Here is a 24,045-nt window from a genome sequence, read left to right as displayed (position 1 = left end):
GGTAAGCCCGGGTTCAGAGGCAGCAGAGTGGTACAGTGTGATGGTAAGGACTAGGGAATGCTAGAGAGTCAACGGTCTGAGTGGGGAAGAGAAGAGGAGGGGGAAAGATGATGGGAGAGAAGATGGGCACATGATGCTTCTTGCAGATGCAGGCATAGTTCTTAGAGAAAGGAAACAATTTTCAATCTCTAGATGACCCTGAGCCTGCCCACAGATAGGGTGGAAGAACAGTGTGGGGTAAGTGCAGGGCAGGCCTCACCTACTAGGCACAGGTCTTTTTCCAGTCCTGTCCCTGGGGCCTGAGGATCGCATGGAGGTCCTTGCTAAGCATGCAGATTAGTGCTTTCTCACAGAGGAACTTTTTAAAAGACACCTTCCCTCTGTTGCTGAGTTGGAAGTCTACCTTGCCTTTGCCTGCATACAGAGCTTCTTTGGGCCATCATTATTGGTTGGATATCAAGGCAGCATCTGCTGTCATAGAGGATCATGGTGGCGTTCTCTTCTCCAGAAAAAGAAAATAAGCCTTTGTCTTAGAGGAATGTTTTATTGATCTGAGACAAATGCTTAGTGACAATGAGCACAGGTGTCTCATTCTGTAGTTCTGGAGCAAGCTGGCAAGTACATGCTCACAGAGGAGGTAGAAATCAATGCTTGGGAGGCCCCAAAGAGTGTGGTAAACTGGGTGTGGGGGTAGAAATGCAGCGGGACACTGCGAGGGGATATGAGTGGCAGGGTCAGGCCAATGTGAATGGAGTCAGCCATGATGTTTCTGTGAGGTCAGGGTTTCCTGCCTCAGTGTGCACAAGGCTTTGCTAGTCCTGTCGTACCCTGTCAGGGCCACTAAGCCTTGATTGTCTTTTCACATGTGGCCTGACATCTTCAGCCTCAGCTGTGGAGTAGAAGGAGGTGATGAGCACGGCGAAGGAAATGAAACAGGAACCCCGAAGCAGGGGGCCTTTTATGAACTTTGCTTCAACTAGATGAAGTTGTTCATTTTCAACATTTTCACTATTTTCCACTATTTTTCATGATGCAATAGGAGAACTTCCGTAGTGATTGGCAGATAAGGCCATGAGATATTGGTGAAATTATTAAGGCCACTCCATGTAGTTAAAAGGGAGATTTATTTAGTGGCGTAACTTACAAATGAAGGGATAGGTAGATTGCAGGTTCTGGGAAAGATGCAGCTCAGTCCAGCGGTGTTCTCTGGAGAACTCTCTTCAGTCTACCTCTAGTGTCCAGGGTCCAGGAAACAAGAGAAGTGGCACATCTGGATCTCGGGTCTTCAGGGTCCTCTCTTGGCCCCACCTTGTAGGCGTGACAGTTACTGAAGCCTCAGTGGGGGTTGGAACTTCCAGATCAATGAGATCTCTGCCTTGGTGGTGGCTGGAAAGGTAGAGTCAGATGTGGTCAGGTGACGTAGGGCATGGGTCAGCCGTGGGGAGTATGGTGGGTGATATAACCTCAAAACCAGCATCTGTGCTAGAACCAAGAGCCCCGAAGGATTGTGATAAGACACAGGACCTACATGATGCATCAGGGCTGCTGTGGGTGGTACTGTGTCATTGTGAGAAACCAGTCACTGGCAAGTGAGTTATGACATAGTTAGATGTATCATTGTGAGAAACCAGTCACTGGCAAGTGAGGTATGACATAGTTAGATGTGTCATTGTGAGAAACCAGTCGCTGGCAAGTGAGGTATGACATCGTTGGAGCTGTGATCCAAAAGCACTAATGAGTAGGACAGAGGATCAGGCAAACTGTTAGGTCACTGTGGCTGATGACAGAGACAAGGAGTGTTATGGTGTACTCAGCAAGAATGGAGAAGGCCCACCGGGAACATTTTGAATTTCATAGAAACAATAATTATTAGCATGAGATTTTCCCAAAGATTGCATAAGAGACAATTTGAGGAAGATTATTAATTCATTAGAATTCAGTTTTAATGACATACATATTTTTATTTGCTAAATATGCCAGACTTAGTGGGGGAGGTGCAGGTAGGTGAGCCATCAGAAAGAGGAGTGTTCTGGGTAGCTTTCTGTCAACTTGACATAACTAGAGTTATCTGGGAAGAGGAGCCTCAATCACACTCTAAGCCTCTAAGTAAGTCTATGGTTTGTTTTCTTGATAAATAATTAATGTGGGAGGGCCCAGCCCACTGTGGGTAGTGCCACCCCTGGGCAGGTGGTCCTGGATGTATAAGCAAGCTGAGCAAGCTACAGGAACAAGCCATTAAGCAGTGTTGTTGCTCCATGGTCTCTGCTTTCAGTCTCATGCCTTGAGTTCCTGTCCTGACTTCCCTTCATGCTGGACTGTGATCACAGGGACACATAAGCAAGATAAACCCTTTCCTCCTCAAGCTTTTGTTGATCAGTGTTTCATAGAAGACGAGCTAGGACAGAGAGTCTCTCGGGTTGTAAATGTTAATACTGGAATGTAATGGGACAACCACAGAGCCCAGGGGGATTCTGATATCAGGGAAGTGGGTGAGAGAAGTATGAACAATGAGATGTGAAGTGAGGAAGAAGAGGCCTTGAAAGAGAACATGCTAAGCATCTGTTATGTCCATCCAGAGGCCCAAGGACCTGACACCAAGGTGCAGCCAGCCTTGCTTGGAAAGGTGGGCCTGGAACCAGGACAAGAAGATGGGTCAGAACCAGGAAAGAAAGTCAGATCTCAATTTAGAGATTTAAGAGTTAACAGAAGAAATGTCAAATAGGAAGGAGAAAGGAAAGCCATCACAGAATTTACACATCTTTTCCTAAATGAACAAGCATTTGAGAACATTTTAAAGAAATGGGGTGTAGCTATTCAGAATGCTTATAAGGAATTTTAAATGATATTGGAAATTCTTAAGTCGAATATTACTTTAATATACTGTGGTCCCAGTTGTGTGGAGAGAAGCACACAAATCGAGACTCCATGAGCATCCTGAAAGATGGGGTAGGTGTTTGTGAGTTAGGAGGAGATTTTTATTTTCTTTTTAAATTTGTCTGGGTTTCAAGCTATCTTTAAAAGAACTTGCGTAAGCACAAAAGGCTGAGTTCATATCCCAGCACCCATGTAAGCAGAGGGCTGTCCATGTGCTTCTGATCCTAGAGCTGAAGAGGCAAGGATAGGAGGGTGTGTAGGCTCAATGTTCAGCTTGGCTTGCTAGTCAGTGTGCCCCAGGGTTGCTGTCTCAAAAAATGAGGTGGAAAGCAATAGAGGAATACATTAGACATGACCTCTGGTCTCTACAGTCATGCATACACACATGCATGTATATATGTATATATATGTATGTGTATATATATGTGTATATATATGTGTGTGTGTGTATATATATATATGTACTCATATGCCAAACACACAAATAATTAATAAGCACATGATAGTTTCAAGATGATAGTTTTAAAAAACTTCAAGTCAATCATGAGAAAGGCAGCGTCATTTGAAATTTCCCAGACAGTGTTAGGATGTAAATTTTAAACATGATTTTTTTTATGTTTAAAAATGATGTCTTGGCAACACTCTTTTGCTTTTTACTGTCCAATCAGGAGAAAATGGCTTGTCTCTGCATGTGCTAAGATCCCTCTAACTGTCCTTGGCTAGACAGTGAGGATGGAATGGCTTATCCAGCAGAGGTTTACATCCACCTCTGTAGCCTCAACAAGATAAACCCTCACTATTTTAGAGATGGCAAAGCCAAATCCTCCCTAGATCCCTGGGAGATAGGGTGAGGAGAAGCAGGCTCCCATACTGCTCTTCTCTCCCTGTGAGGCATCCCTGCACAGGGACCAGGTGGACTGTGGGATGAGTGCTTCTGCCACACTATTGCATCTTTGCCTGTGCTCAGCACGTGGTTGGAGCTGTGCTCCAGGGTCTCTAGATGCTACCCAAGCATCAGTGTTTACTTAGCTGCTCCATCAACTGGAGCAGTTACATCAAATCTACACTCCTAGGGAGGAGCCTGTAGCTGGAGTTTTCCTGCCTGGCCCACAGTCAGGGCAAATCTCTTTCACCTGCCAGTCCCACAGCCTCTCAGACCCGACCAAGTAAACACAGAGACTTATGTTGCTTTCAAACTGTATGGCCGTGGCAGGCTTCTTGCTAACTGTTCCTATAGCTTAAATTAATCCTATTTCCTTTAATCTATACCTTGCCACATGGCTCGTGGCTTACCAGCATCTTCACATGCTGTTCCTCATCGTGGTGGCTGGCAGTGTCTCTCTGACTCAGCCTTCCACTTCCCAGCTTTATTCTCCTCCTTGCCCCGCCTATACTTCCTGCCTAGCCAACGGCCAATCAGTGTTTTATTGATTAATTAGCAACACATTTGCCATACATTCCACAGCAGGAGCCATAATTGAATCACTCTGAACTTCAAAACACAAAGCATTTCTATCAGGTAGGGCCCACATTATGTGATTGAGAGAGGGTAGGGATAGATTGCTTGGTTCTTTACTTCCGGTTAGGTAATTTTTAAACTTAGGTTGCAGCCCCTGAAGACATGAGAAGTTAGATCTAGTATAACTGTTCTTTCTGAATGAAATTCCTATAACTTCATTGTCTGGGCAAAGGACTTGGTTCAGTCAGAAGTTAAAGTCAGTTAGGGCAATTATTATGATCTACAGAGACACTTTACTAGCATGTAAAATGTTTCAGATATTTTAAATAAGGAAAGAATATACTACATGACTACTATATGTGGTAACCTTAGCTACATAAAAATATGTGCATGCATAAAAGAAAGATGGAAGACAAACCAAGATCTTAACAAAGGTGTTGTTGATGGTGACCATCATTTTAAATTTCAAATATATTTGAATAATTCCTACAATTCACTTCCATTCTTTCATAAATAAGCAGGTAGGGAAAAAAATAAAATGAATTTTCAGTTCTCACCTTACCAGGGATCCTGGTCACTTCTGCCTGCTCCTGGTGGAGCTCTAGGGTCTGCTCACTTGTGGAGAGCCACTTGACTAAGTAACTTTATCTTAGTACAGCTATGATGAGCAGAAGGGGAGTCATCATGGTGCTTCTAAGACACTGCTCCAACTACACTCAGTCAAGTGTGCTGGCTTCTTCACAGGGTATCACTGCCTCAAGGCTCTATGCTTTTAAAGAATGCTCTGTCATAGTGTGACGTCTTGTTCCTTACACTCTGCTATTATCCTCCTCCACCCCTGTTCACTATCCCCACTTGCAGGGTAATTTTTATCATGCATCATTTTTACTTTATCTTTGTAAATTTGCCTGTGAAGTTTCAGTGTAGCAGAAAGCTGAATCACACTGAGCCAAGGAGCGTTTCTGAGCAGGTCGGCAAGGCAGGCTGACAAGGCAGCTGCTGACATGTGGACTCTACACTTGGGTTCCAGTGTCTAGTCATCTTCCCAAAGTCATTGCTCTTTCTTGTCGGACTTTCTTTGGACCGCCAGCCCCCATATAATGACACTGAGACTTCTTACTAATTATGAAAACTTGGCCTTTAGCTTAGGCTTGTTCCCAGCTAGCTCTTATAACTTAAATTAACATGTTTCTATTAAACAGGTCTCTGCCACATGGCTTTCTACCTCTCTTCCATTCTGTACATCCAATTTGTTCTGCATCTCGCTCATATCTCTGCATGCCTAGATTCTAACCCTGAGTTCCTCTCTCTGCCTGGAATTCCCGCCTGACCTCTCTTGCCTAGCTAGCAGTCATTCAGCTCTATATTAAAACAATCACAAGGCGCCTTTCACACAGTGTGAACAAATATCCCGCCAGTGATCCAGCCAGGACCTCCTAGCCCCTTCATACCCACTTCCCTCTGTGCCTCTCACCTACCTTCCATGAACATGCTGGTTGTGGTGTTAGGGGCTGGAGACACAACAGTGAACCAAAGGACCAGTCTCTCATGAGGCGGACAGGTCAGTGTGCCTTATAAGCCAGGGCTAAGAGCTGTGAGAGTGCTAAGAACAAGATGCTGTGAGAATTCGTACAGCAGGCGTCTGAGCCTGCTCAACCACAGAGAGTAAAGGAGGGCTTCCTGGCAAAGGTAGTGTGAGAGCTGAGTGCCATCTGATTCAGTTGGCTGGGGATAGACTAGGAAATTAGAGTGAGAAGGGAAGTAGGGACATCGTCATCTGCAGCAGGGATGACCCTGAAAAGGGTTAGGAGCTACATCTATTAATGAAAAGCAGTTCAGTTTGCCTGGGACGTAGTTCTTGGGCCTTCTGCCCTAGTAAGATGAGTTTGAATGGAGTAGGAATGGGGAGCCAGTGCCAGCGTTAGATAGAGGAGGGGCACAATTGCAATTGAGCTTCGGAAAGTCACCCAGGAAGCTGCTGGGAAAATGAGTTAGAGAGCCAAGGTCAGAGGCAGGGGACCAGCAAGGAGGACGCTAGAGGCGAGAGTGGCCTGACCTGATTTCATAGCTGTTCAAATGAGGGAGATAGAGCCAAGAGATACTCGGTAGATGAAGTGGCCAGAAGTTGCTCATTTACTATATAAGGACTAAGAGGGACTTTACCAGGGTGAACAATCCAGGAGGGTGGTGGGCTTACCTTGGAGGAGCCCATTCATTCCTCATATGTGTGGATCTGAGCTGAGTGAGTGTCCGGGGGAGGATTCTGGACTCAGAAGAGAGAGCAGAGCTTGGAGGGCAAACCCGGAGGCAATGTGGTCCAGATGCATGAAAACAGGGTGTAAGCTAGAAAAGTCCCTACTCCAGCAGAGGTGTGGGAGTTGAGGAGGAAATCATTGGGTCCAGAGAAGGGCTCTAGGGAGCACCATTACCTATGAAGTATGTTCAGGAGCCTGGAAGAGACTAATACTAGAGCAAGGAGAATGGCCAAGACAGTGAAATGTTAGAGGATGGGGACAGGGTCTGGCACCCAGCTCATGAAAATGCCACAGAATAAGTTTCACTGGACAGAGATGCCATTGTTTGTAAGATCACCAATATTTTATAGCCCAGCCAACACATGTTGTGCTATGTATATGCCCACATGAATGCATCACATGCACACACACACACACACACACACACACACACACACACACATACACACACACACACACACACACACACACACACACACACACACACACACACTTTTTAAAAATTCCAGAGCTGGACATAATAGTATACACCTTTAATCCCAGCATTAGGAAGCAGAGACAAGTGGATCGCTGAGTTTGAAGACAGCCTGGTCTACACAGCCAGTTCTAGGTCAGCCAGAGTCACATAGAGGGATCCTTTCTCAAAAAATAAAATAACCTGGGCAGTGGTAGCACAGGGCTTTAATCCCAGCACTCAGGAGGCAGAGGCAGGTGGATCTCTGGGAGTTCAAGGCCAGCCTGGTCTACAAAGCAAGTTCCAGGACAGCCAGAGCCATTACACAAAGAAATCCTGTCTGAGAAAAACAAACAATAAATAAATTAATTACAACAAAAGAACGACAATTAAACCATATATGAATTTATTAGAAACAACATGTCAGAGCATGTTGAGGAATGGTGAGTATGGTTTAGACTGAGCAGCAGAGGGGTTGTGGTTAACTGTGATGAGATGAGTGTGTGACCTATGAGGGTGAGGAGCCAGGTTACAGAAGCTTGAGAGGAGAGCAGGAGGTTTCAGGCAGGTGGGTTTGGGCACCTAAGGAACTGCATGGGTCTGTACAGAGGTGCACCCAAGAGAGGACCACGCAGCAAGGCAGGCCAACAACGCATTAGCTACTTGTCTCCTTACTGCAAAACACACTGGGAAGTCGTGTGGCAGGACCTTGGGGTGGCTGGGCACATGGCACCCGCAGCCAGGAAGCAGCAGGTGAGGACGGCTCCACTGGCTTTCTAGACCCCACCTCCTAGTCAGGATGGGTCTTCCTACTTCAGTTAATCTCGTCTGGAAGCTTCTCACAGAGATTCCTCTCCTTGGTGATCCTAGATCTCTCCAGGCTGACTATCAATATTAACCATCATGAAGTCCAAACACCATCTTTCCAGGTGTAACTGCTATTATGGGATGTGGTTTATAGTCATGTCCGAGAAGGAGTCCCAGTGTTGAGCCCCAGAATTAAACCCATCATAGTGCTGACCAGCCTCCACACTCCACCCAAGGTGGGATCTGCTCCATCCTTAGGGATGGAGAGAGTGCACTTTGTTTCATGGGAGGACGTAGCCAGAGCAGAGACAGACCGTTGGAACTGCTGTTTAACAGTGAGGAAAGGATGAATAAGACAGCCAAGCAGCTTGGCTTGGTGAACACTCCCACCTGTTCTGTTCTCAAGAGCTACTGTGTCCTTCATGTCTGTCTGTCTTCTGTGTAGGTGGCTCTGTTACCTTCTCCTGAGATCTCCGTAGTCCCGCCTAGCCCACTCTCCCCAACATCTTGGTATTACTTGTGTTGCAGTGATGTTATTATTCACTTTGACATGCATGCATGAGTTTCCTCCTTCTTGCATTGCAAACTCCTTGACCTCAGAAATGACCTCACCATTCCATCCAGCCCCATGAGATGCTGTCAGGCCCTCTCTGACTCATAAAACACAAGGCCAAGTGGTTGGGTTGATCTATGCACAGAGATGGCAAGAGGCAAACCCACCTGTGGGAAGTCAAGCTAAGAGCTCTGTGGGAGAGGCAGAGGCAGAGGAAAAGACAGAGTAGCTGGTAGTCAGATGTGGCCTGTCCGTGACCTTTTGGGTGCTTGTGCATGTGTCACTGGCCAAGTTAGTGTCCCATCTCTAACACAGAGGTCATCACTGGGCCCTTTTGTACCAACTGGAAAGAGCTGGTGTTTGAACATGATGTAGCTCTCCTACAAAAACTACAATGACAGCAAAATTCTAGGAGTAGATGCCCTCTGGGGAGTGGAAGAGAATCAGTCTTGTCCCCAGAGTCAAGGTCACCTGGGCATGTCCAGTCCCAACTTTCTTCACTAGGTCAGAAATATGATAAGGCGCTCAAAACTCCAATAGCTGGTGAAGCAGAACATGGGCTTTGAGCTCAGACAGGAGGCCAGTGGCAGGATTCACAGGGTGTCTGTCTGTCTCTGCTGTGTGGTCTCACTTCTGTAAGCTGTGGCACATGGAACAGTGGCCACAGACTGCAGCGACATTTATCTGTGCAATGAAGATGAGAAGGTCTTTGTAGCTCTCCAGCAGATAAGAGAAGCAACATGTACAAGATGTCAGCATTTAGCTTCCGTACTCTCTCCTGCAGCCTCGGGCAGGCTGGGGGATCAGGCCCTAAGTACTTGTGGAGGAGCGCACAAGTGTTCCAGAGTAAGCCCGCTGGGATGTGGCCCTCTGGGAGGAAGCACAGAGCAGCTGCTGGTGCACATAATAGTTTCTAGGTTGTCCTGCTCTCTGGCCAGTCAGAGTGGGCAGGGAAGCTGGTCAGTGTGGTCAAAGGGACTGGCTCACGTGGCTGGGGCTTTGGCCTTCAGACTAGGAAGGCTGAAGCTGGTGAGGAGGAGGTGCCCTAGAGGGTCACCTGTCCACAGAACTCACTGCTCTGGTTTTCTCTTTGGTACAAGGGATCCCCAGTGGTCTAAGATATGGGTGCAGCTGCTCTGGTAGGAGCCCCAAATGTCAGAAGACCAGCAAGGCTGTAACGCCCCTTCTCACATAGTTAGCAGCTACACAAGAGCAGGTGGCAGCTGCATGTCACCAGATGCCCAGCCCCCTGCCAGCCTATCATTTCCTCTCAGTTAGGTGTCACATAGACTTTCTGCCAACAGGTTCATTAGCCCTTCTAGCCATGCGTGAATGGCTGGGTGAGCTCTTCCTGATGTATTTGAGCTGTGCAACTGTGCTGTGCTGGTATAAGCTATCCTGTGAACAGTCTTTAAAAGAAATGTCATTGAGAGTCATGGAAACAGCCAGAGATCTCCCCGAAATGCCTGTTGGCCTGACATACTTGCTATCGGAGTGAACTGGACCTGCAGGGTTCAAATCACAACCCCCTCCCTGCAGCCTGTTAACACCAGGGAAGGCTGTTTGATGCTTCCAGGGCCCTACTCCAAACACCTCTTGAGTTGACCCTGCAGTCCCCTCCACTTCCTTCTCTACTAGCTCCCTTTGCCTCTGCCCTTCGTTGAACCTGCAGAATCTCCATGGGCAGTGTCCCTGTGTACTTCAGTCCTGGGATCTGCCTCACCTATGTGTTCAAGTGTTCTTCAGCCCCAACCACCAGAGGGAAGACTCGGTGTGACTGAGGGCAAGCTTAGGGTGATTCATTACCGTGGTGCTGCTGGCTTGTTCCAATCAGAGTACCTGCAGTCACTTCCCGTCTCCTCCTCTCCCCCAGCTCAGAACATCCACTTAGAATGGGAGTTCCTAGTGAATCACACAGTAAGCCTTTAATGTTCCAGACTCTGCACTCTGGTTGGTAAGCTGGTTGGTTGACTGGTTTGATTGCCTAGTGCCTTCTGTTGAGTGTATGGTCATGTCACACTCACAGCTGGAAGAAAGTGTACAGTATCTTCCCTGGCTTCTGTCTCTCAGTCTCTGACCTGGGAAGTCTCTTCCCAGCCATTTGTGCCACAGCTGTGAGGCCTTAAAAACCCCACTTTGCTCCTGCCAGCTTTTGTGAGTTATTTAAAACAGTTGGCCATTTGCTAGAAGTACCCAGGGTCCTGCAGACCACATGCTTAACTCTCACCCCCAGGTCATCTACACCAAAGCAGCTGCCTTCACAGGAAGTAGGGTTAGACATGGTTGAACTTGGGTTGGAAATCTAGCCCATGTTATGATGACACCAAGACTCCCATCCCTGTGGGAAACTTCCCAGCATGAGATGCTGCTGTCTCCAAGGCACTTGTTTCCTGCGTGTCCCACCTCAGCACGGGGTCCCTGTGTTCTGTGCAATAGATGTGCCCCTTGAGAGGGTTCATAAATGAAATCTGTGCAGCTAAATTCATTTATTAAATGCACACAAGGAGCTATTATTTCACTTTACGGGTTCTTCTATAATTAGAAAATGACTCCCAATTTCATTAAAGGAGCATAATGCTTCTATATTGGGTCTTGTTTAAATGAGGTAATCTTGATAAGAAACAGACAAAATTACCAATCAGCTTCTACTCAGTAGTTACAGCTTAATTATACCATGTTTCCTCCAGTAGGAACTGCAGAGTGTATAATAATGCTGCCTTTCTCACTGGTGCTCAAAACGTGTGGCCAGGAAATTCAGCCTACTAATGACGCTCCTTGTTTCTCACTGGTGGGAAAGTCTGCCCTTCCGAGAGGGTCTTCACCCTCTCTTGTCACCTTCTTTCAGAAAAACACAAGGGGTGCCAGCAAGAGCAGGGGTGATGGGTGATGTTCTGCCATTTCTCAGCCTGGAGCTCCGTGATCCGTGTGTTCATGTGTCTGATGCTGGGTCACAGCTCCTTACACATCCTGGTGTAAGACGCTCATTCTTGTCTCATGGTGTGCTGCTCAGCTGGTTGTATACAGGTGGTTTCTAAGCCTGTACTCACCCAAAAGCCTGACTGGGCTGGACCAGCCAGAGGCTGATTAATGTAACTGGTGGCTGTGGCTATCAGATGAGACCTGGACAGGGGACCAGAGCACTCACAAGACCCCTTTTGTAGCCCAGTCTCCAGTAAGCTGATCAGATTTCAAGATAGAGACTTCCAGGGATGAATATTCTAAGAGACCTGGGCTGTCAGCTTCCTATGACCTAGCCTCAAAATCCAAGAATGTCATTTCTACCAGACTGTGTTGACTAAATGACTAAGTCTAGCCCTAAACCTACTGAAATGAGTTACAACTATAACCACCACACTACCAGAAGGAATGAGTGGCATTGGTTTTTCAAACATTTGCCATGTTTCTTCAGAGGAGGCACGTTCTCTAGAAGAACAAGATTACGTCGATATGAAGGACACATGAGTCATGGTGGACAGTGTGGGAAGACTATAGAATGTATGTACAGGTGAGTTCCCAGAGGTCAGTGCTGGAGAGCACCATGGAGAGAGCCTGTTTCCAGGGCAGCCAAGTAGCATCCCACAGAAAAGTGTCTACCTATTGGCCCTAGCCCTGCCTTAGCTACCCATATCACAGACAATGGAAGTTAGAGCTTGGAAGGGGATCTAAATGTCACACATGTTTACCTGGAAGTTACCCCATGAATGTCCTATTCACACTGAATCTTTAACCCCACCTTCATGTTAGAGCAACAGACACACAGAGAACCATGAAGTAATGACCCTAAGCTATGTATAATTTGCTTGTTTTGGAAAAGAGGTCCTTAGAGAAGACTGTAGAGTATCTTATAGTCTTGAAACAGACACTTGGTACTAGAGAAAAGTCCATCAGCCCATGCTGAGGTTATGACTGCTTCCTTTGCCTTTGGCAGGAAAACAGCTGCTGGTTGAGCACCAAAGGTGCCTGGATCTGGGGAGCTTGGCCAACCCTTTCTTTCTTTCTCCTTCCTCCTGTGTGTTCCTCTCAGGCTCCCTGGAAATTCATATTTGTGATCATCTGCTCTGAAAAGTTATAAGCAAGATGAACAATCAAGCCACAGAGCTGGAGACTATGCCAGGAATAAATTCAGCTTTGCAATAGTCATGGGCTAAAACATTCATAGTTATGAAAGAATATCTCTGAGTTAGAGGATGTGGAGAAGCACATGGTAATGAAGGTTGCTATGTGTCTTATTTGGGGTTGCTATGACAAGATGCTATGGACAGGGTTGGCATGTAGGCAATAGAATTTCCTTACAGTTTTGGAAGGTCAGAGGTCCAGCATGGTCATGTTCTTATGAGGATCTTCTTCAGCTGCAGACTGCCCACTTCTTATTGTATCTTCAAAAGTAAGAAATATCTCAATAGAATTTTCTGGGGCACTTTTATGAAGGTGCCTTGGGGTCAGACAGGAGAGTAAATCATAAACTCTTACCTATATCAGTTGTATTCCAAAGGCTCCCTCCTGGTGCTGTTCCACTGGGGGTTTGTGTTTCAACATATGGATTCTGGATATAAACATTCATTTTACAGTATTGTATTGTATTGATTCACTGAATGTAGTTGTAGGATGCCAGAGGCAGAAGATGCCAGAGTTGCAATTGCCTGTATTGTATACCACCAGGAGGGCATTTAGTAAGGGTGAAGAGCACATTTCAGGAGAGGTAGGATGCATGATATAAATTAACCTTTAGGACAGGGACAAGTATGGGAAGAACTGAACCCCACACTTGATTGCTTCTAGGTAGACAGTCTCAGCTAGATTCAACCTCCCTTGTTCTTCAGCTCCTGAGAAAGTCCACACACAAACACACACCCCATCTGTAGAATATCTGTTCATCTAAGCAGACACACAAGTGTAGACCCATGGCCCACTTCTGCCCTCACCCTTCTTTGCCTATCAGTACCAATCAAGCTCCTACTATGTCATGTGACAGTTTCTGGGGAGACATGAATAAATGTGTATTTACCTCAGAGAAAGAACTGAAGGCAGATCAAACTAATGATACCTCCAAAGTCCAATGTGTTAAATGAATTTGTTACAGGTATCACAAGAGTATGAGTGAAGAGTACTTACATAAACATTTATAGCTCAAAGGCAGATGTATCAGCAAAGCCCATCCCAACATGGATGACAACTAATGAAAGCAGCCACTCTGGAGCTCTCTGCTTGATTTTCAGGCAGTTTACAGGCTGGAGAGCCCCCTCCTCTTGACAGTCCTTACTGCTTATATAACCCTGAGAAGGGAGAAGCCTTGTGAATCTGGTAAGTTTCAGGGACTTCCTGAGACTTGTGAGTTGAAGACTTCCCAAGTCTTAAGCAGCTTTCCCTCCAGGATGGAATATTTCAGTTCAGAAGAAATTGCTGCACAACAGATAAAGCATTGTGCACTGAGGGGAATGGGGCATGCAGCTCTTGTGTGCAAAGGTATACAACAAGCCACAGAGTAATTTTATGAGTGGTGCTAATAGGGGAAATGGGGTATGGTAAATAATAATGATAATAATGGGGATAGGTGATAGCTTTCAAGGGTGACCAGCATCAACCTTGCAAAAGGGTAGCTTTATCATGTATTAATTATGTGCTATCTTAAAGGTTCTTGCATTGCATGTTATTAGGGTTCAAGTTATGACTTTTTTTTTCTCTGAGCCCAACCTGCAGGCTGACAGTGACTGCAGATCCCTCCTGATTGACCCTGTGCTTATGACAACTCTTTCTCCTCAGGGAAAGGAGACGTGTTTGGAGATGTGTTCTGGAAGGAAGCCACTCTTGCACAGTCCTGTGCTAATGTTAGGGCCTTGACCTACTGTGACCTGCATGTGATCAAGAGGGATGCCCTTCAGAAAGTGCTCGAGTTCTACACAGCCTTCTCCCACTCCTTCTCCCGGAACCTGATTCTCACCTACAACCTGAGGAAGAGGGTGAGCCAGCAGCTTTGATTCCTTCTACACTTTCCCCTGTGCACTTTGGATAATTGCTGGGGATGGGGTCAATCCTTTTGCTTTTTTTGGACACAGAGAAGGGTGTTCTGAGCCAGCCCAGTCCATTGCTTGCTCTGTAGAGCTTTTGTTGTACAGTGGCGAGCAGACCAAGCGTGTTGGGCTAGAAGATGGATCAGCCTCAGTGTAGAGGGGCTTTGCTGTGTCCATCTGTGGGCTGGGTAGTTCCCAGCAGCACCTGGACCTTCCAGTGTTGTGAAGAGATGGATAAAGTGTGGCTTCTCATCTGTAGAAAGGCCTCATGGAGCCACCTGACTAATGTCCGCTGCATCCCCAGTGATTGGGACCTGCAGAGTGGGGTAAAGTCACTCCCTAGCCGACTGGTAATGACACTTTATGAAAAAGATATGAAAGAACTTGAGTTCTGCAAAGAAAGCCATGGAATTTGGTTGTAGGGAGGAAGTTTCATATCCAGCCAGCTCCTTGAGAAATGAGGAGTTTTAGGAAAAGAAGATGTCTTCCCTAGAGATGCTTCTTTTACCTCAGGTCGCCGAGTTTTGCCATTCTCTCCCTGTATTCTCCTCGCCTTCTACAGTTTCTCAGGATAGACTTTTCTTATTCTTTTCTTCTTTTTTAAGACAAGATCTTACCATTCAGCCCTCAAACTTTCAATCCCCCTGCCTCAGCCTCCCAAGATTCACACCTGCCTTCATGACTGACTTTCTTGCACTGTATCCATCACCTTTGGTTAAACACCAGCATGGTCACTCCAGACCGAGAGGGATCATCGCTCAGAAGGATTTTCGTTAAGATGTTTCCCATAGAGACGTCATCTCCATCCCACTAACCTGCCTCTCACAGTCCTGGTCCCTGGCTCTAGTTGCATGTCTGGTTTGTGCTGGCCAACATTTCATATGGCCAACATTGATTTTTTCCCTCTCACATACCTCAAGTTGGTCATCGGGCTCTGTTGTTTTTGCCCCAGCTTTCTAATATGAATTCATGTTTTATTTCATTTCTTGTGATCCAGGCAGACTCTTCAAGGCCAATCTGGAGTTCTCAGGACACTGGGGGAGTCCTCAAAGCCCTCACAGAATCCTTAGGGCCTTGTGGAATTCTCGAGTACTCTCAAAGAGCCTTCAGGGTACAAAGCCCCTCATTGAGGCATCTCCCACAGGCAAGACAACCCAGAGGCTGAACTAGCCTTCCTGCCCATGTCTGCCTCTACCACATAACTTCCTTCATGCCAGCACATTTCGGCACAGCTCACCTGCTTGTGTACATGTGACACAAACTTAATCCCTGAACTCTGCCCACAACCTCTCCTCCCTACACCCACCCCTGTGACCTGAACTGCCCCTCTGACAATGTCAGGTGGTTTCTTCAAGCGTAGCGTCTGTGCCTGGAAATCTTCCTGCCTGTGTGTGACAAATTCCTGCTAACCGTCCAGACTCTGAAAGCTTCATTGCTTCATTAAGTCTCTCTTGGTGCCAGATGAACTGGACTAGATAAAGAAAACCAAAGACTCCCTCCCTTCAGGTGCCCAAACCTAACAAGCACTGTATGGGCAGGATAATGGCAGTCCATTAAGCTAATTCACTCAGTGATCATGACTCCCCCGAAGTGTATCCAGAATGAAGGAGAAGAGCAGCTAAGGGGGAGTCAGAGAAGCCATGTCCAGGGAGTGAGTCAAGTATAGAGGCATAAGGGGAGAGCATATGAGCAGAGTCTAGAGAAAGAAACCTGAGCTTGGCTCTTGAGTCTCTCGGGTAAGTTTTGTTAGGGCCAGCCTTTGGCTACATTCACAGTAGGCTCTTCCTGCTCCAGTCCCTCAGGTGGCATTGCCTTGAGCATCCTGCTCAGAGACCTGGGAGCACCAGAGCATTCTGTGTCCTCAGTGTGTAACTAGGTACAGAGCACCTGCAATTCATGCAGCATTTAATGACAAGGGGAAAGAGATGGGCCTCTGGGCTTCTCTTTTCCCATCATGCAGCACAAGGTTGTAGAGAGAATTTTCTGGCTCCACGGTTTGAAGCCTGCCCACCTGACCTCCAGGGTAGGCTGGGCACTGCTGGAGAAGTGTCCCTCACTTGTCTGCTGGCTGGGAACCTGGGATGCTTGATGGAAATACTTTTAGCCCAGTGGATTCTCCTAAAATCTATTTTTTGGTTTATTCCTTCTTCTGTGAAAGCCAGTTGATTATAATTAGCTTTCAGTGTTGCTGGTGGAATAGGTTGAAAAATATGAGATTTGAGTTATTTGGAGGAATAATCATTTTAGAATAATTATAGATCAAATAAATCTGCCTAAAAAATAACAACAAAAACCAATGATGCCTTGGTGGTCAGATTATTTTTATGCATATAGAGTGATTGACAGCTCTGGAGACAAGAAGGAACCAAAGCTCTAGATGGTCTAGGAACATCCTTTTAAGTGTCAGATCCCCAGAGAAGAGAAGGTGGGGCTCTAATGTGTGGACCTGAGGGTATTTAGGGCCCTTAATCCCCTGCTGAGGAGCATCATGGGAGGAGTTCAAGCGTCTGATGAAGAGTCAAGACCTGTGAACTTTCTTCCCGTCCCAAGCCCTTCTGAGTCTGGCACTGAGCCAGAGGAATTTCAGCGACAGCTTTATGTAAAGAGCCATTCTTTTCTTGGAAAAAGAGACTTGTCATTTTGGCGCAACCATTGTCATCGCCCATTGTGTCCTTCTGCGGATTAATTCACGGTTACATAGGGCACCAACAATGAGAGCATGGCATGCATGATTATCCTCCTAGCTGTATTTTTTTCTGAAAAAGTGAAGTTATTCTTGTGGCTGTTTCTAGCTTGGCAAAAACCAAGCGAATTATTTGCTAAGAGTTCTGGGGACACTGTGCCATCTCAGCATCTGTCTGGGGAGTTGTCTCATCTCCTAGCCCTCCTCCAGTGCACAGCAAAAATTCTGAGTAAGAATGTGCCTCAACGGCCAGCCCATCTTTCTCCCTTGTCCTCACCATCCTCATATCATAGATAGGACATTTTACAGAAATGAGCTGGCTGGAAATGAAAGAATTAGAACCAGATGATTCTCAGACCAGAAACGTCTTGAAGCCTCCTGGCTTCCTCTGGCCTCCACATTCTAAGCCTTAGACCTTTACTCCTAAGCCTAGATGAATAAGCATTCCCCAGGTGTCAGCACGATTTTAGAGTCCAACCCAGGAAGGGACGTGTCATGTCTTTCTGTCCTACAAAGCCACGTAAGGTAAATGTGGAGCCAGGCCCAGAGACAGTCAACATGGGACCTTCTGTTTCTCTTGCTGTGAGTTCAAGATGAACGAGACTGGTTTGGATCCTGCCTCTGCTGCTTAACTCTTCTCTAATTCTGAACAAGTAAGAAGACCTCCCCATCTTGAAAATGGAGAAGATGAACTTGCTGGGTGCTTACAGACATAGCCTAGGACACAGGAGGTGCTAGGTTAAGCTGATCTTTACTCTGTTGTCTCTATTCCATTCTTTATCACCTTGTGCCTTTTCACAGAGGACGCCTTCTGCCTCTGCTCAGAGTGTCTGCTCTGCAGAACTCACTGTAGCAGTACAGCTATGTTGAGACTGTAGGTCTTTCTCCAGTGAATAAGGAGAGTCTAGCATCCTTGTTCCTTCTGAGTGGATCGGCCAAGGAGAGTCATGAAGGGAAGAGATTGGACCCACCATTCCAAAGCCTGGCTAGGGTGCTGGCTCTGCAAGCATCTTCCCGCAGGCCCGAGTCTTCCTCTGCAGGCAGAGTTTTCACACTGCTGAGAGTAAGATATCACCAACTCCAGGAGTATGCAAGAAACAGCACTGCTCCAGTGGTAACTCATGTCAGCTCTAAATCCTCAGAGCGACCTGCAGCATTACTGGGTCACTGCCTTCCAGAAGAGAATCCCCTTTCCAAGGTCACCCAGATACTGACAGACTCTGAACCTGGCTGTACACCTCTGGCTAATGCTGTAGCGCCCCGTGACTGTCCAGCTCTGGGGAGCGGTACTCAGCCTTTCTCACTGACATCCGTTAGTGTTCTTCTGGCCTATTGACTTGAGGGGATAGCCTGGCTTTCTCCTAAGCATCTCCAATGACTTTTGCTTACACCAATGAACCCAGAAGCAGTGACGCCTACCAGACCCCATACTAGGGGTGGGGAACCGGAAGTGCACACGGAGACTTCTAGTCTAGCCCGTGTGTGTGTGTGTGTGTGTGTGTGTGTGTGTGTGTGTGTGTGTGTGTGCATATGCATGCTTGCTGGGGAGCAGGCTAACACACCTGTCTTGATGCTGCTTTAGGGCTAAACTCCTATTTGAATTCAGGGTTGCTGGCTGACTAGCTGGGCATTCTTGGACACCTAAGCCCTGCTCCTTCATTTGTAAAAAAGCTAATATTTAGAGTGTAGCAGCTCACATCTGTAATTCTAGCACTTGGGAAAAGAGGCTGAGGCAGGAGGATTGCTGCTAGTTCACGGCTGGCCTGGGGTGCATGGCAAGTTCCAGACCAGCCTAGGTTATAGTTGGCGAGCTTGTCTCAAACAAAGCAGCAACAACAAAAAGGAGACAACACAATGGTTCTCTGATTAATGCTATCAACAATTTTGTGCATATTAAAACAAAGTAAATTGGCGCAGCAAAGCTGGGCATGGTATCACATGCTTTGAATTCTAGCACTTGGAAGGTAGAGGCAGGAGGATTGCAAATTCAAGGACAAACTGGGCTGTAGACTGAGTTTGAAACCAGCCTGGGCAATTTAGTGAAACCCTCTCTCAAAACCCAACACAATAAAAGTAACCTGTCCCTGTGGGAAGCACCCTGTCTACCTTGGTCCCTTTTCCTGCCCTGCTGCCCACCCCCATCTCTACTTCCAGGCTTGAAGAGTTGAAGTCACACTTGGTCCTCTTGAGTTAGGAGCAGATCTGTTTCTTTGGTTAATGATCTGTGTGGGCTCCACTTCCCTGTGAGTGGAGAAGAGGTGTCACCTCTTGGTGCTCAGGGATTGATCATTAGGACAGTGGATCAAATATACCACAACTCAAGGATGCCAGCACACAAGCAATTAGGTAATTACCAGCAGCCAGTGCCAGGGATAATTGGCATGCAGGTAATTGGATGGGCGCTTCTCATCCTCTGAGGGTAGGGCTTTCTTTTCAAAGCCAATATTATTGTGTATGCGAGTATATTTTTGCAGTGTTTGCTTATGATAATTTATTCCAGGAGGGATTTTTTAAAAATCACAATTAAGGCTCAACCTGGTGTGTTTGGGAGGGAGCTGATACCACAGTCACCAGTGCTTTCAAAACAGGGGCTTTCTAAAGCAGAGGTTGCCATGGTGAAGGGTCTTGAATGCCACGTGTACACTTTAACCAAAAGACATTTTCTTCTGCAGCAGAAGAGCTCAGAACCTAAGAGGATTGTAGAGAGCTCTACTCATAGGTGGTGTTGAGAAGCCCTCTGCATACTTTCTTATTCTTGAGGAATGTTGGTAAGCTAAGAAGAAAGACTATAAAGCCTGGTGCTTAGCAATAGCACGTATTTTCCTGCTGAGGGCTGGTATGTCATAGCCTGAGTTTTTAAATGATCTCGGCACAGCCTCTACTTTCCTTGTCATCCCGCCATAGTGAAGGCTTCTGTGAAATTAAAATCATCTATTAGACTGTCAGGCCAGAGGGATAATAAAATCATGGTGCTGGAATTGGAGGTGGCGAAGGAGACTCGTGATGAGAATGACACAGCTGGAATCTGTGTGAAACAACAAAATATAAATCAAAACCAGCCTCCTTCTCCTCAGCAGGTCCAGGGAGTGGTGCTGGGGACGTGCACGGTCTTTCTTGGGTCCTGCTCTTGCTAGGACCCCAGCAAGCACAAAGAGAGTCCCCCATGGTCCTGGGCAAGACTGAGGGGGTCACTCTTCATTATGCCAAAGTCAGCTCGCAATGCAGTGGCCAGGCTGGGTCTGCTACTTGTGAGAAAACAGTGAAGTTCTGGGCTGAATGTGAATTTAGGGCATGTCACCTCACGGCTAAGCTCTGCCACTTGCCAGCTGGAGGTAGGGACCGGTGAGCGTCGCACAAGTGTGGCTGGTCCTGGTCCCAGATTCATACTGCCTCCCTCAGTGGGTACAACAGGATGAGATGATGGAGAGCTGGGCACATTGCCTCACACCTGGTAAGGTGCAGCCCTGTCACATCCCTTCCATCATCTGTAGGAATGGAGGCCATTGGTACTCAGAACTATCAGATGGGGACAGTATGGGGCAGTTGGTAAGAATGTGGTCTTTCTGAAGCCAGTCTCAGACAAATTTTTTTCTCAAAAGCGGTTCTCAGATTTGATATAAACACATAAAATCATACATGTATACGTGACATGTGAGTAGAAGTTGGGCTGTCCAGGGTACTAATGATAGAGGGGACATAGAAGAGGGCCTGGGATAATACGTTCACCATGCGATATATATTTACTTGAAAATGTCCTTAAATAACATATTGTACAATAAAATATGCAGTGAAGTTTTTTGAAGGAAATAAATCTTTGGTTATATCTTTTTCAAATGTGTGGATGCCATAGTCAGAGTACATGAATTCAAGGCTTGACTCTGCTTGGCAACCTTGGGAGAGTTACCTGAACCGTCTGGTCCCAAGTTTATTCATTTACGCAGTGATACCCCTTAGGAGGATGCTTTGGTAGTGAGCTATCAGTGGGTGTACTGCTCTTATCAGAGCCACTGCTGAAGTCAAGGAGCCCCTAAGATGCAAGGTCGATGCTGGCTGTGACCACGTGGATTGTTGTTTAGGGACTCTATTGTCCCATCAGCTGCTAAGGCGCCAAAGGAATAGGGGGTAGGGGAACTGAATTCTATTCCCAGGAATCTTTTGGTCAGATCCTTCTAGGCACATTGTGTGTTTCTGACACATCTCCTGTGTGTCTGTATTTCCCATTTTTATGTAAGTGCCCTATCCATGCTTACATTTTTCTCTTTGATTTTGAACTTGTCCTCTACATTTTCTAGTTAGTCATAGAAGACTTTATTCTAGCACCTCCTAGAATGTGGAGAGTCAGGATGTGAACCCAGGCTACCCTGGAACTTTCATGATGACATTTGCCTTTGAAGAGGTCAGATGAATGGAGTCCATGCTGACTCATCCCCTCCAAAGGGATGTTGAACATCAGGAGTCATGTGCCCAGTCTCTCTGGTGTGTCTGTGTACATGGTATCTCAGTCACTGTGTCACATACCTGCTCTGGTTTGGATCTTCTCACTATCAACTTGGTGGTGTTGGTTTCCTTTTTACTGATGTCACACAACAGCCCTACCTGTCTTTTACCTAGACCTCTAGGGTGAAACTTCCAATCCTCCATGGGACCCTCGCTCCACATAGCTTCTCTTTAATCTCTGTCTGGGAGAAACCTGTTGTGTTCTAATCCAGTGAGCACCACTCACCCCTTTGTAGTGCTCATTATACTTCTAGCCACTTACTGAGGGTCTTCCTTGCTGTCCAGAAGTTCCACAGGGGCTGGGCCATGTCTATGTGACCCATTTCTCTGTCCTTACTGAGGGTCTCCCTTACTGTCCAGAAGTTCCACAGGGGCTGGGCCATGTCTATGTGACCCATTTCTCTGTCCTTACTGAGGGTTTCCCTTGCTGTCCAGAGGTTCCACAGGGGCTGGACCATGTCTATGTGACCCATTTCTCTGTCCTGCGCAGCTGACTTATAACATTAAGAACTGAATGGACAAACACTCAAATCACCAACAAGAAAACAGACTTCCTCTGATCAGTGCCCTCCCTCCCTCTTGTTGCTACATGTATTTAAAGTCTGCAAGATGGCACCTGTAGAGGAACCTTCCTTCTTTCTCCCTCCGAGCTTTGCTCCTCTAGCCTGTAATATCCCAACTCTTTTCTGCCCAGGATGCCCTGGGTACCAAGGATCTCAGCCAGCAACAAATAATTGTCTCCTCTGCCAAGTGCATGCTAAAGTCTTTCTTCACATATATTATCATCTCATTAAGGTGCTGAGGATACAGAGGCCCCACAGGTTAAATAACATGCCCCTGAACTGCTGGAAGTCAAATCTGAACTGATCTGGCAGTGGCCAAGGTTGTGCTGTTGCATCTGTGGTGGTCGTCTTGCAAGTGGTGATTGCAGGTCTCTGCTCTTGGGACAGCAGCTCTAGCCTTCAGTGATTTGAGAAAGCTGCAGCATCCACACCTAGTATCTCCTGAGAGACTCTGTGTAAGCAGCAGGTCTCCGGACACCACCTCAGTGCATCTGGGCACACAGTAGACATGCTAGGGTTTGCTTGATGGTTGTTGGTGTTGGACAGTTTGCTACCTGCTCAGGGATGGGACCTGGGGATGAAGTTGTGTTCATATTGTAGAGCGATAGAGAGAGCATAAGGAGGCTGGGAGATCCTAACTAGTTTCTCTTTGGCTTGTGGTTCTGCTCTGCTGATGCAGAGGGTACATAGAAACCTTCTGTGGCAGGAATACTCAGGGGCTGCAATTTGCTTCTGTCCATCATGAGAGGCCAGAGGATTGACAGCTTACAGCCAGATGCCAGCTTAAGTGGAGATTCAGAGCTTGACAGGGCCCTGAAGACTCAAGCAGAGACCAGAGCCTGGCCAGGACTAGGATGAAGGCTTTAAACAAGGTGTGTGATAACCATAAACCAGAGGGGCGGTTAGGAAAAGCTCTAGGTGGGCATTGGTGGATGTAACTAGAGTTTTCCTGCCTTGCCCACAGTCAGGACAAATATCTGTCACCCGCCAGTCCCACAGCCGCTCAGACCCAACCAAGTAAACACAGAGACTTAAATTGCTTACAAACTGTATGGCCATGGCAGGCTTCTTGCTAACTGTTCTTATAGCTTAAATTAATCCATTTCCATAAATCTATACCTTGCCACATGGCTCGTGGCTCACTGGCATCTTCACATGCTGCTTGTCATGGCGGTGGCTGGCAGTGACTCCTCCCACCTTCCCGTTCTCTCAATTCTCCTCTCTGTTAGTCCCGCCTATACTTCCTGCCTGTCCACTGGCCAATCAGTGTTTTATTTATTGACCAATCAGAGCATTTGACATACAGACCATCCCACAGCAGGTAGAGGCATCAGTTTACCGCCCAGAGGAAAACCTGCACCCTTCTGGGTATGCCTGAGCTCCACAGTGCCTGCCTCCTTGTTGGGTAGCTGCTTGAACGGATGTGGTCGATGATCATGTATTTGTCCAGATGTGCTGAGTGGGAACAATAAAACTGATTTGCTAAGCTCTAAGGACTCAACAAGAAAGTCTGCCGAGGGAAACCTCTGGCCAGTGTTGCATCTACCCCCAAGTCCCACATGTGTTTCTAGATCTTTCCCCATCTGTCTTTGCCCAAGGAGAAGTTGCCTGAAGACTCCATGGGAAGTGCTCAGGCTTTCAGGGTGGGGCATTCTTCAGGGCCAGCTTTCCCCCTGTAGAACAAGTGGGCCAGTATGGATGGAGAAGTGATCCTTCCAGGGGGCTGAGTGAGTTGGTCCTGGAGAGAATATTCCCATAGCACATGGCAATATTACGGCAACCCAGCAGCTCCCAGACCTTTGACTTCCCAGGCCTTTTCATCCACATAACTGCTCCTGGGCTGTGCATAGTAATGAGATCCAGCATATTTTCCATGACAGGTTTAATTTTTA

General features: G+C 46.8%; 1 protein-coding gene across 1 annotated transcript in view; it reads left to right on the top strand.

The window, feature by feature from the left end:
- The window catches only part of Kcnh1 (potassium voltage-gated channel subfamily H member 1), a 168,776-nt gene that overhangs the window by 83,881 nt on the left and 60,850 nt on the right, over positions 1–24,045 (top strand). The window contains exon 4 of the mRNA XM_059281027.1: positions 14,163–14,359. Within this exon, the coding sequence (XP_059137010.1) occupies positions 14,163–14,359 (197 nt within the window). The remainder of the gene's footprint in view (positions 1–14,162; positions 14,360–24,045) is intronic.

This window comes from Peromyscus eremicus, chromosome 15 (assembly GCF_949786415.1).
Source record: "Peromyscus eremicus chromosome 15, PerEre_H2_v1, whole genome shotgun sequence".
NCBI classification, from domain to species: domain Eukaryota; kingdom Metazoa; phylum Chordata; class Mammalia; order Rodentia; family Cricetidae; genus Peromyscus; species Peromyscus eremicus.
This window is presented reverse-complemented; position numbering and strand designations above follow the sequence as displayed.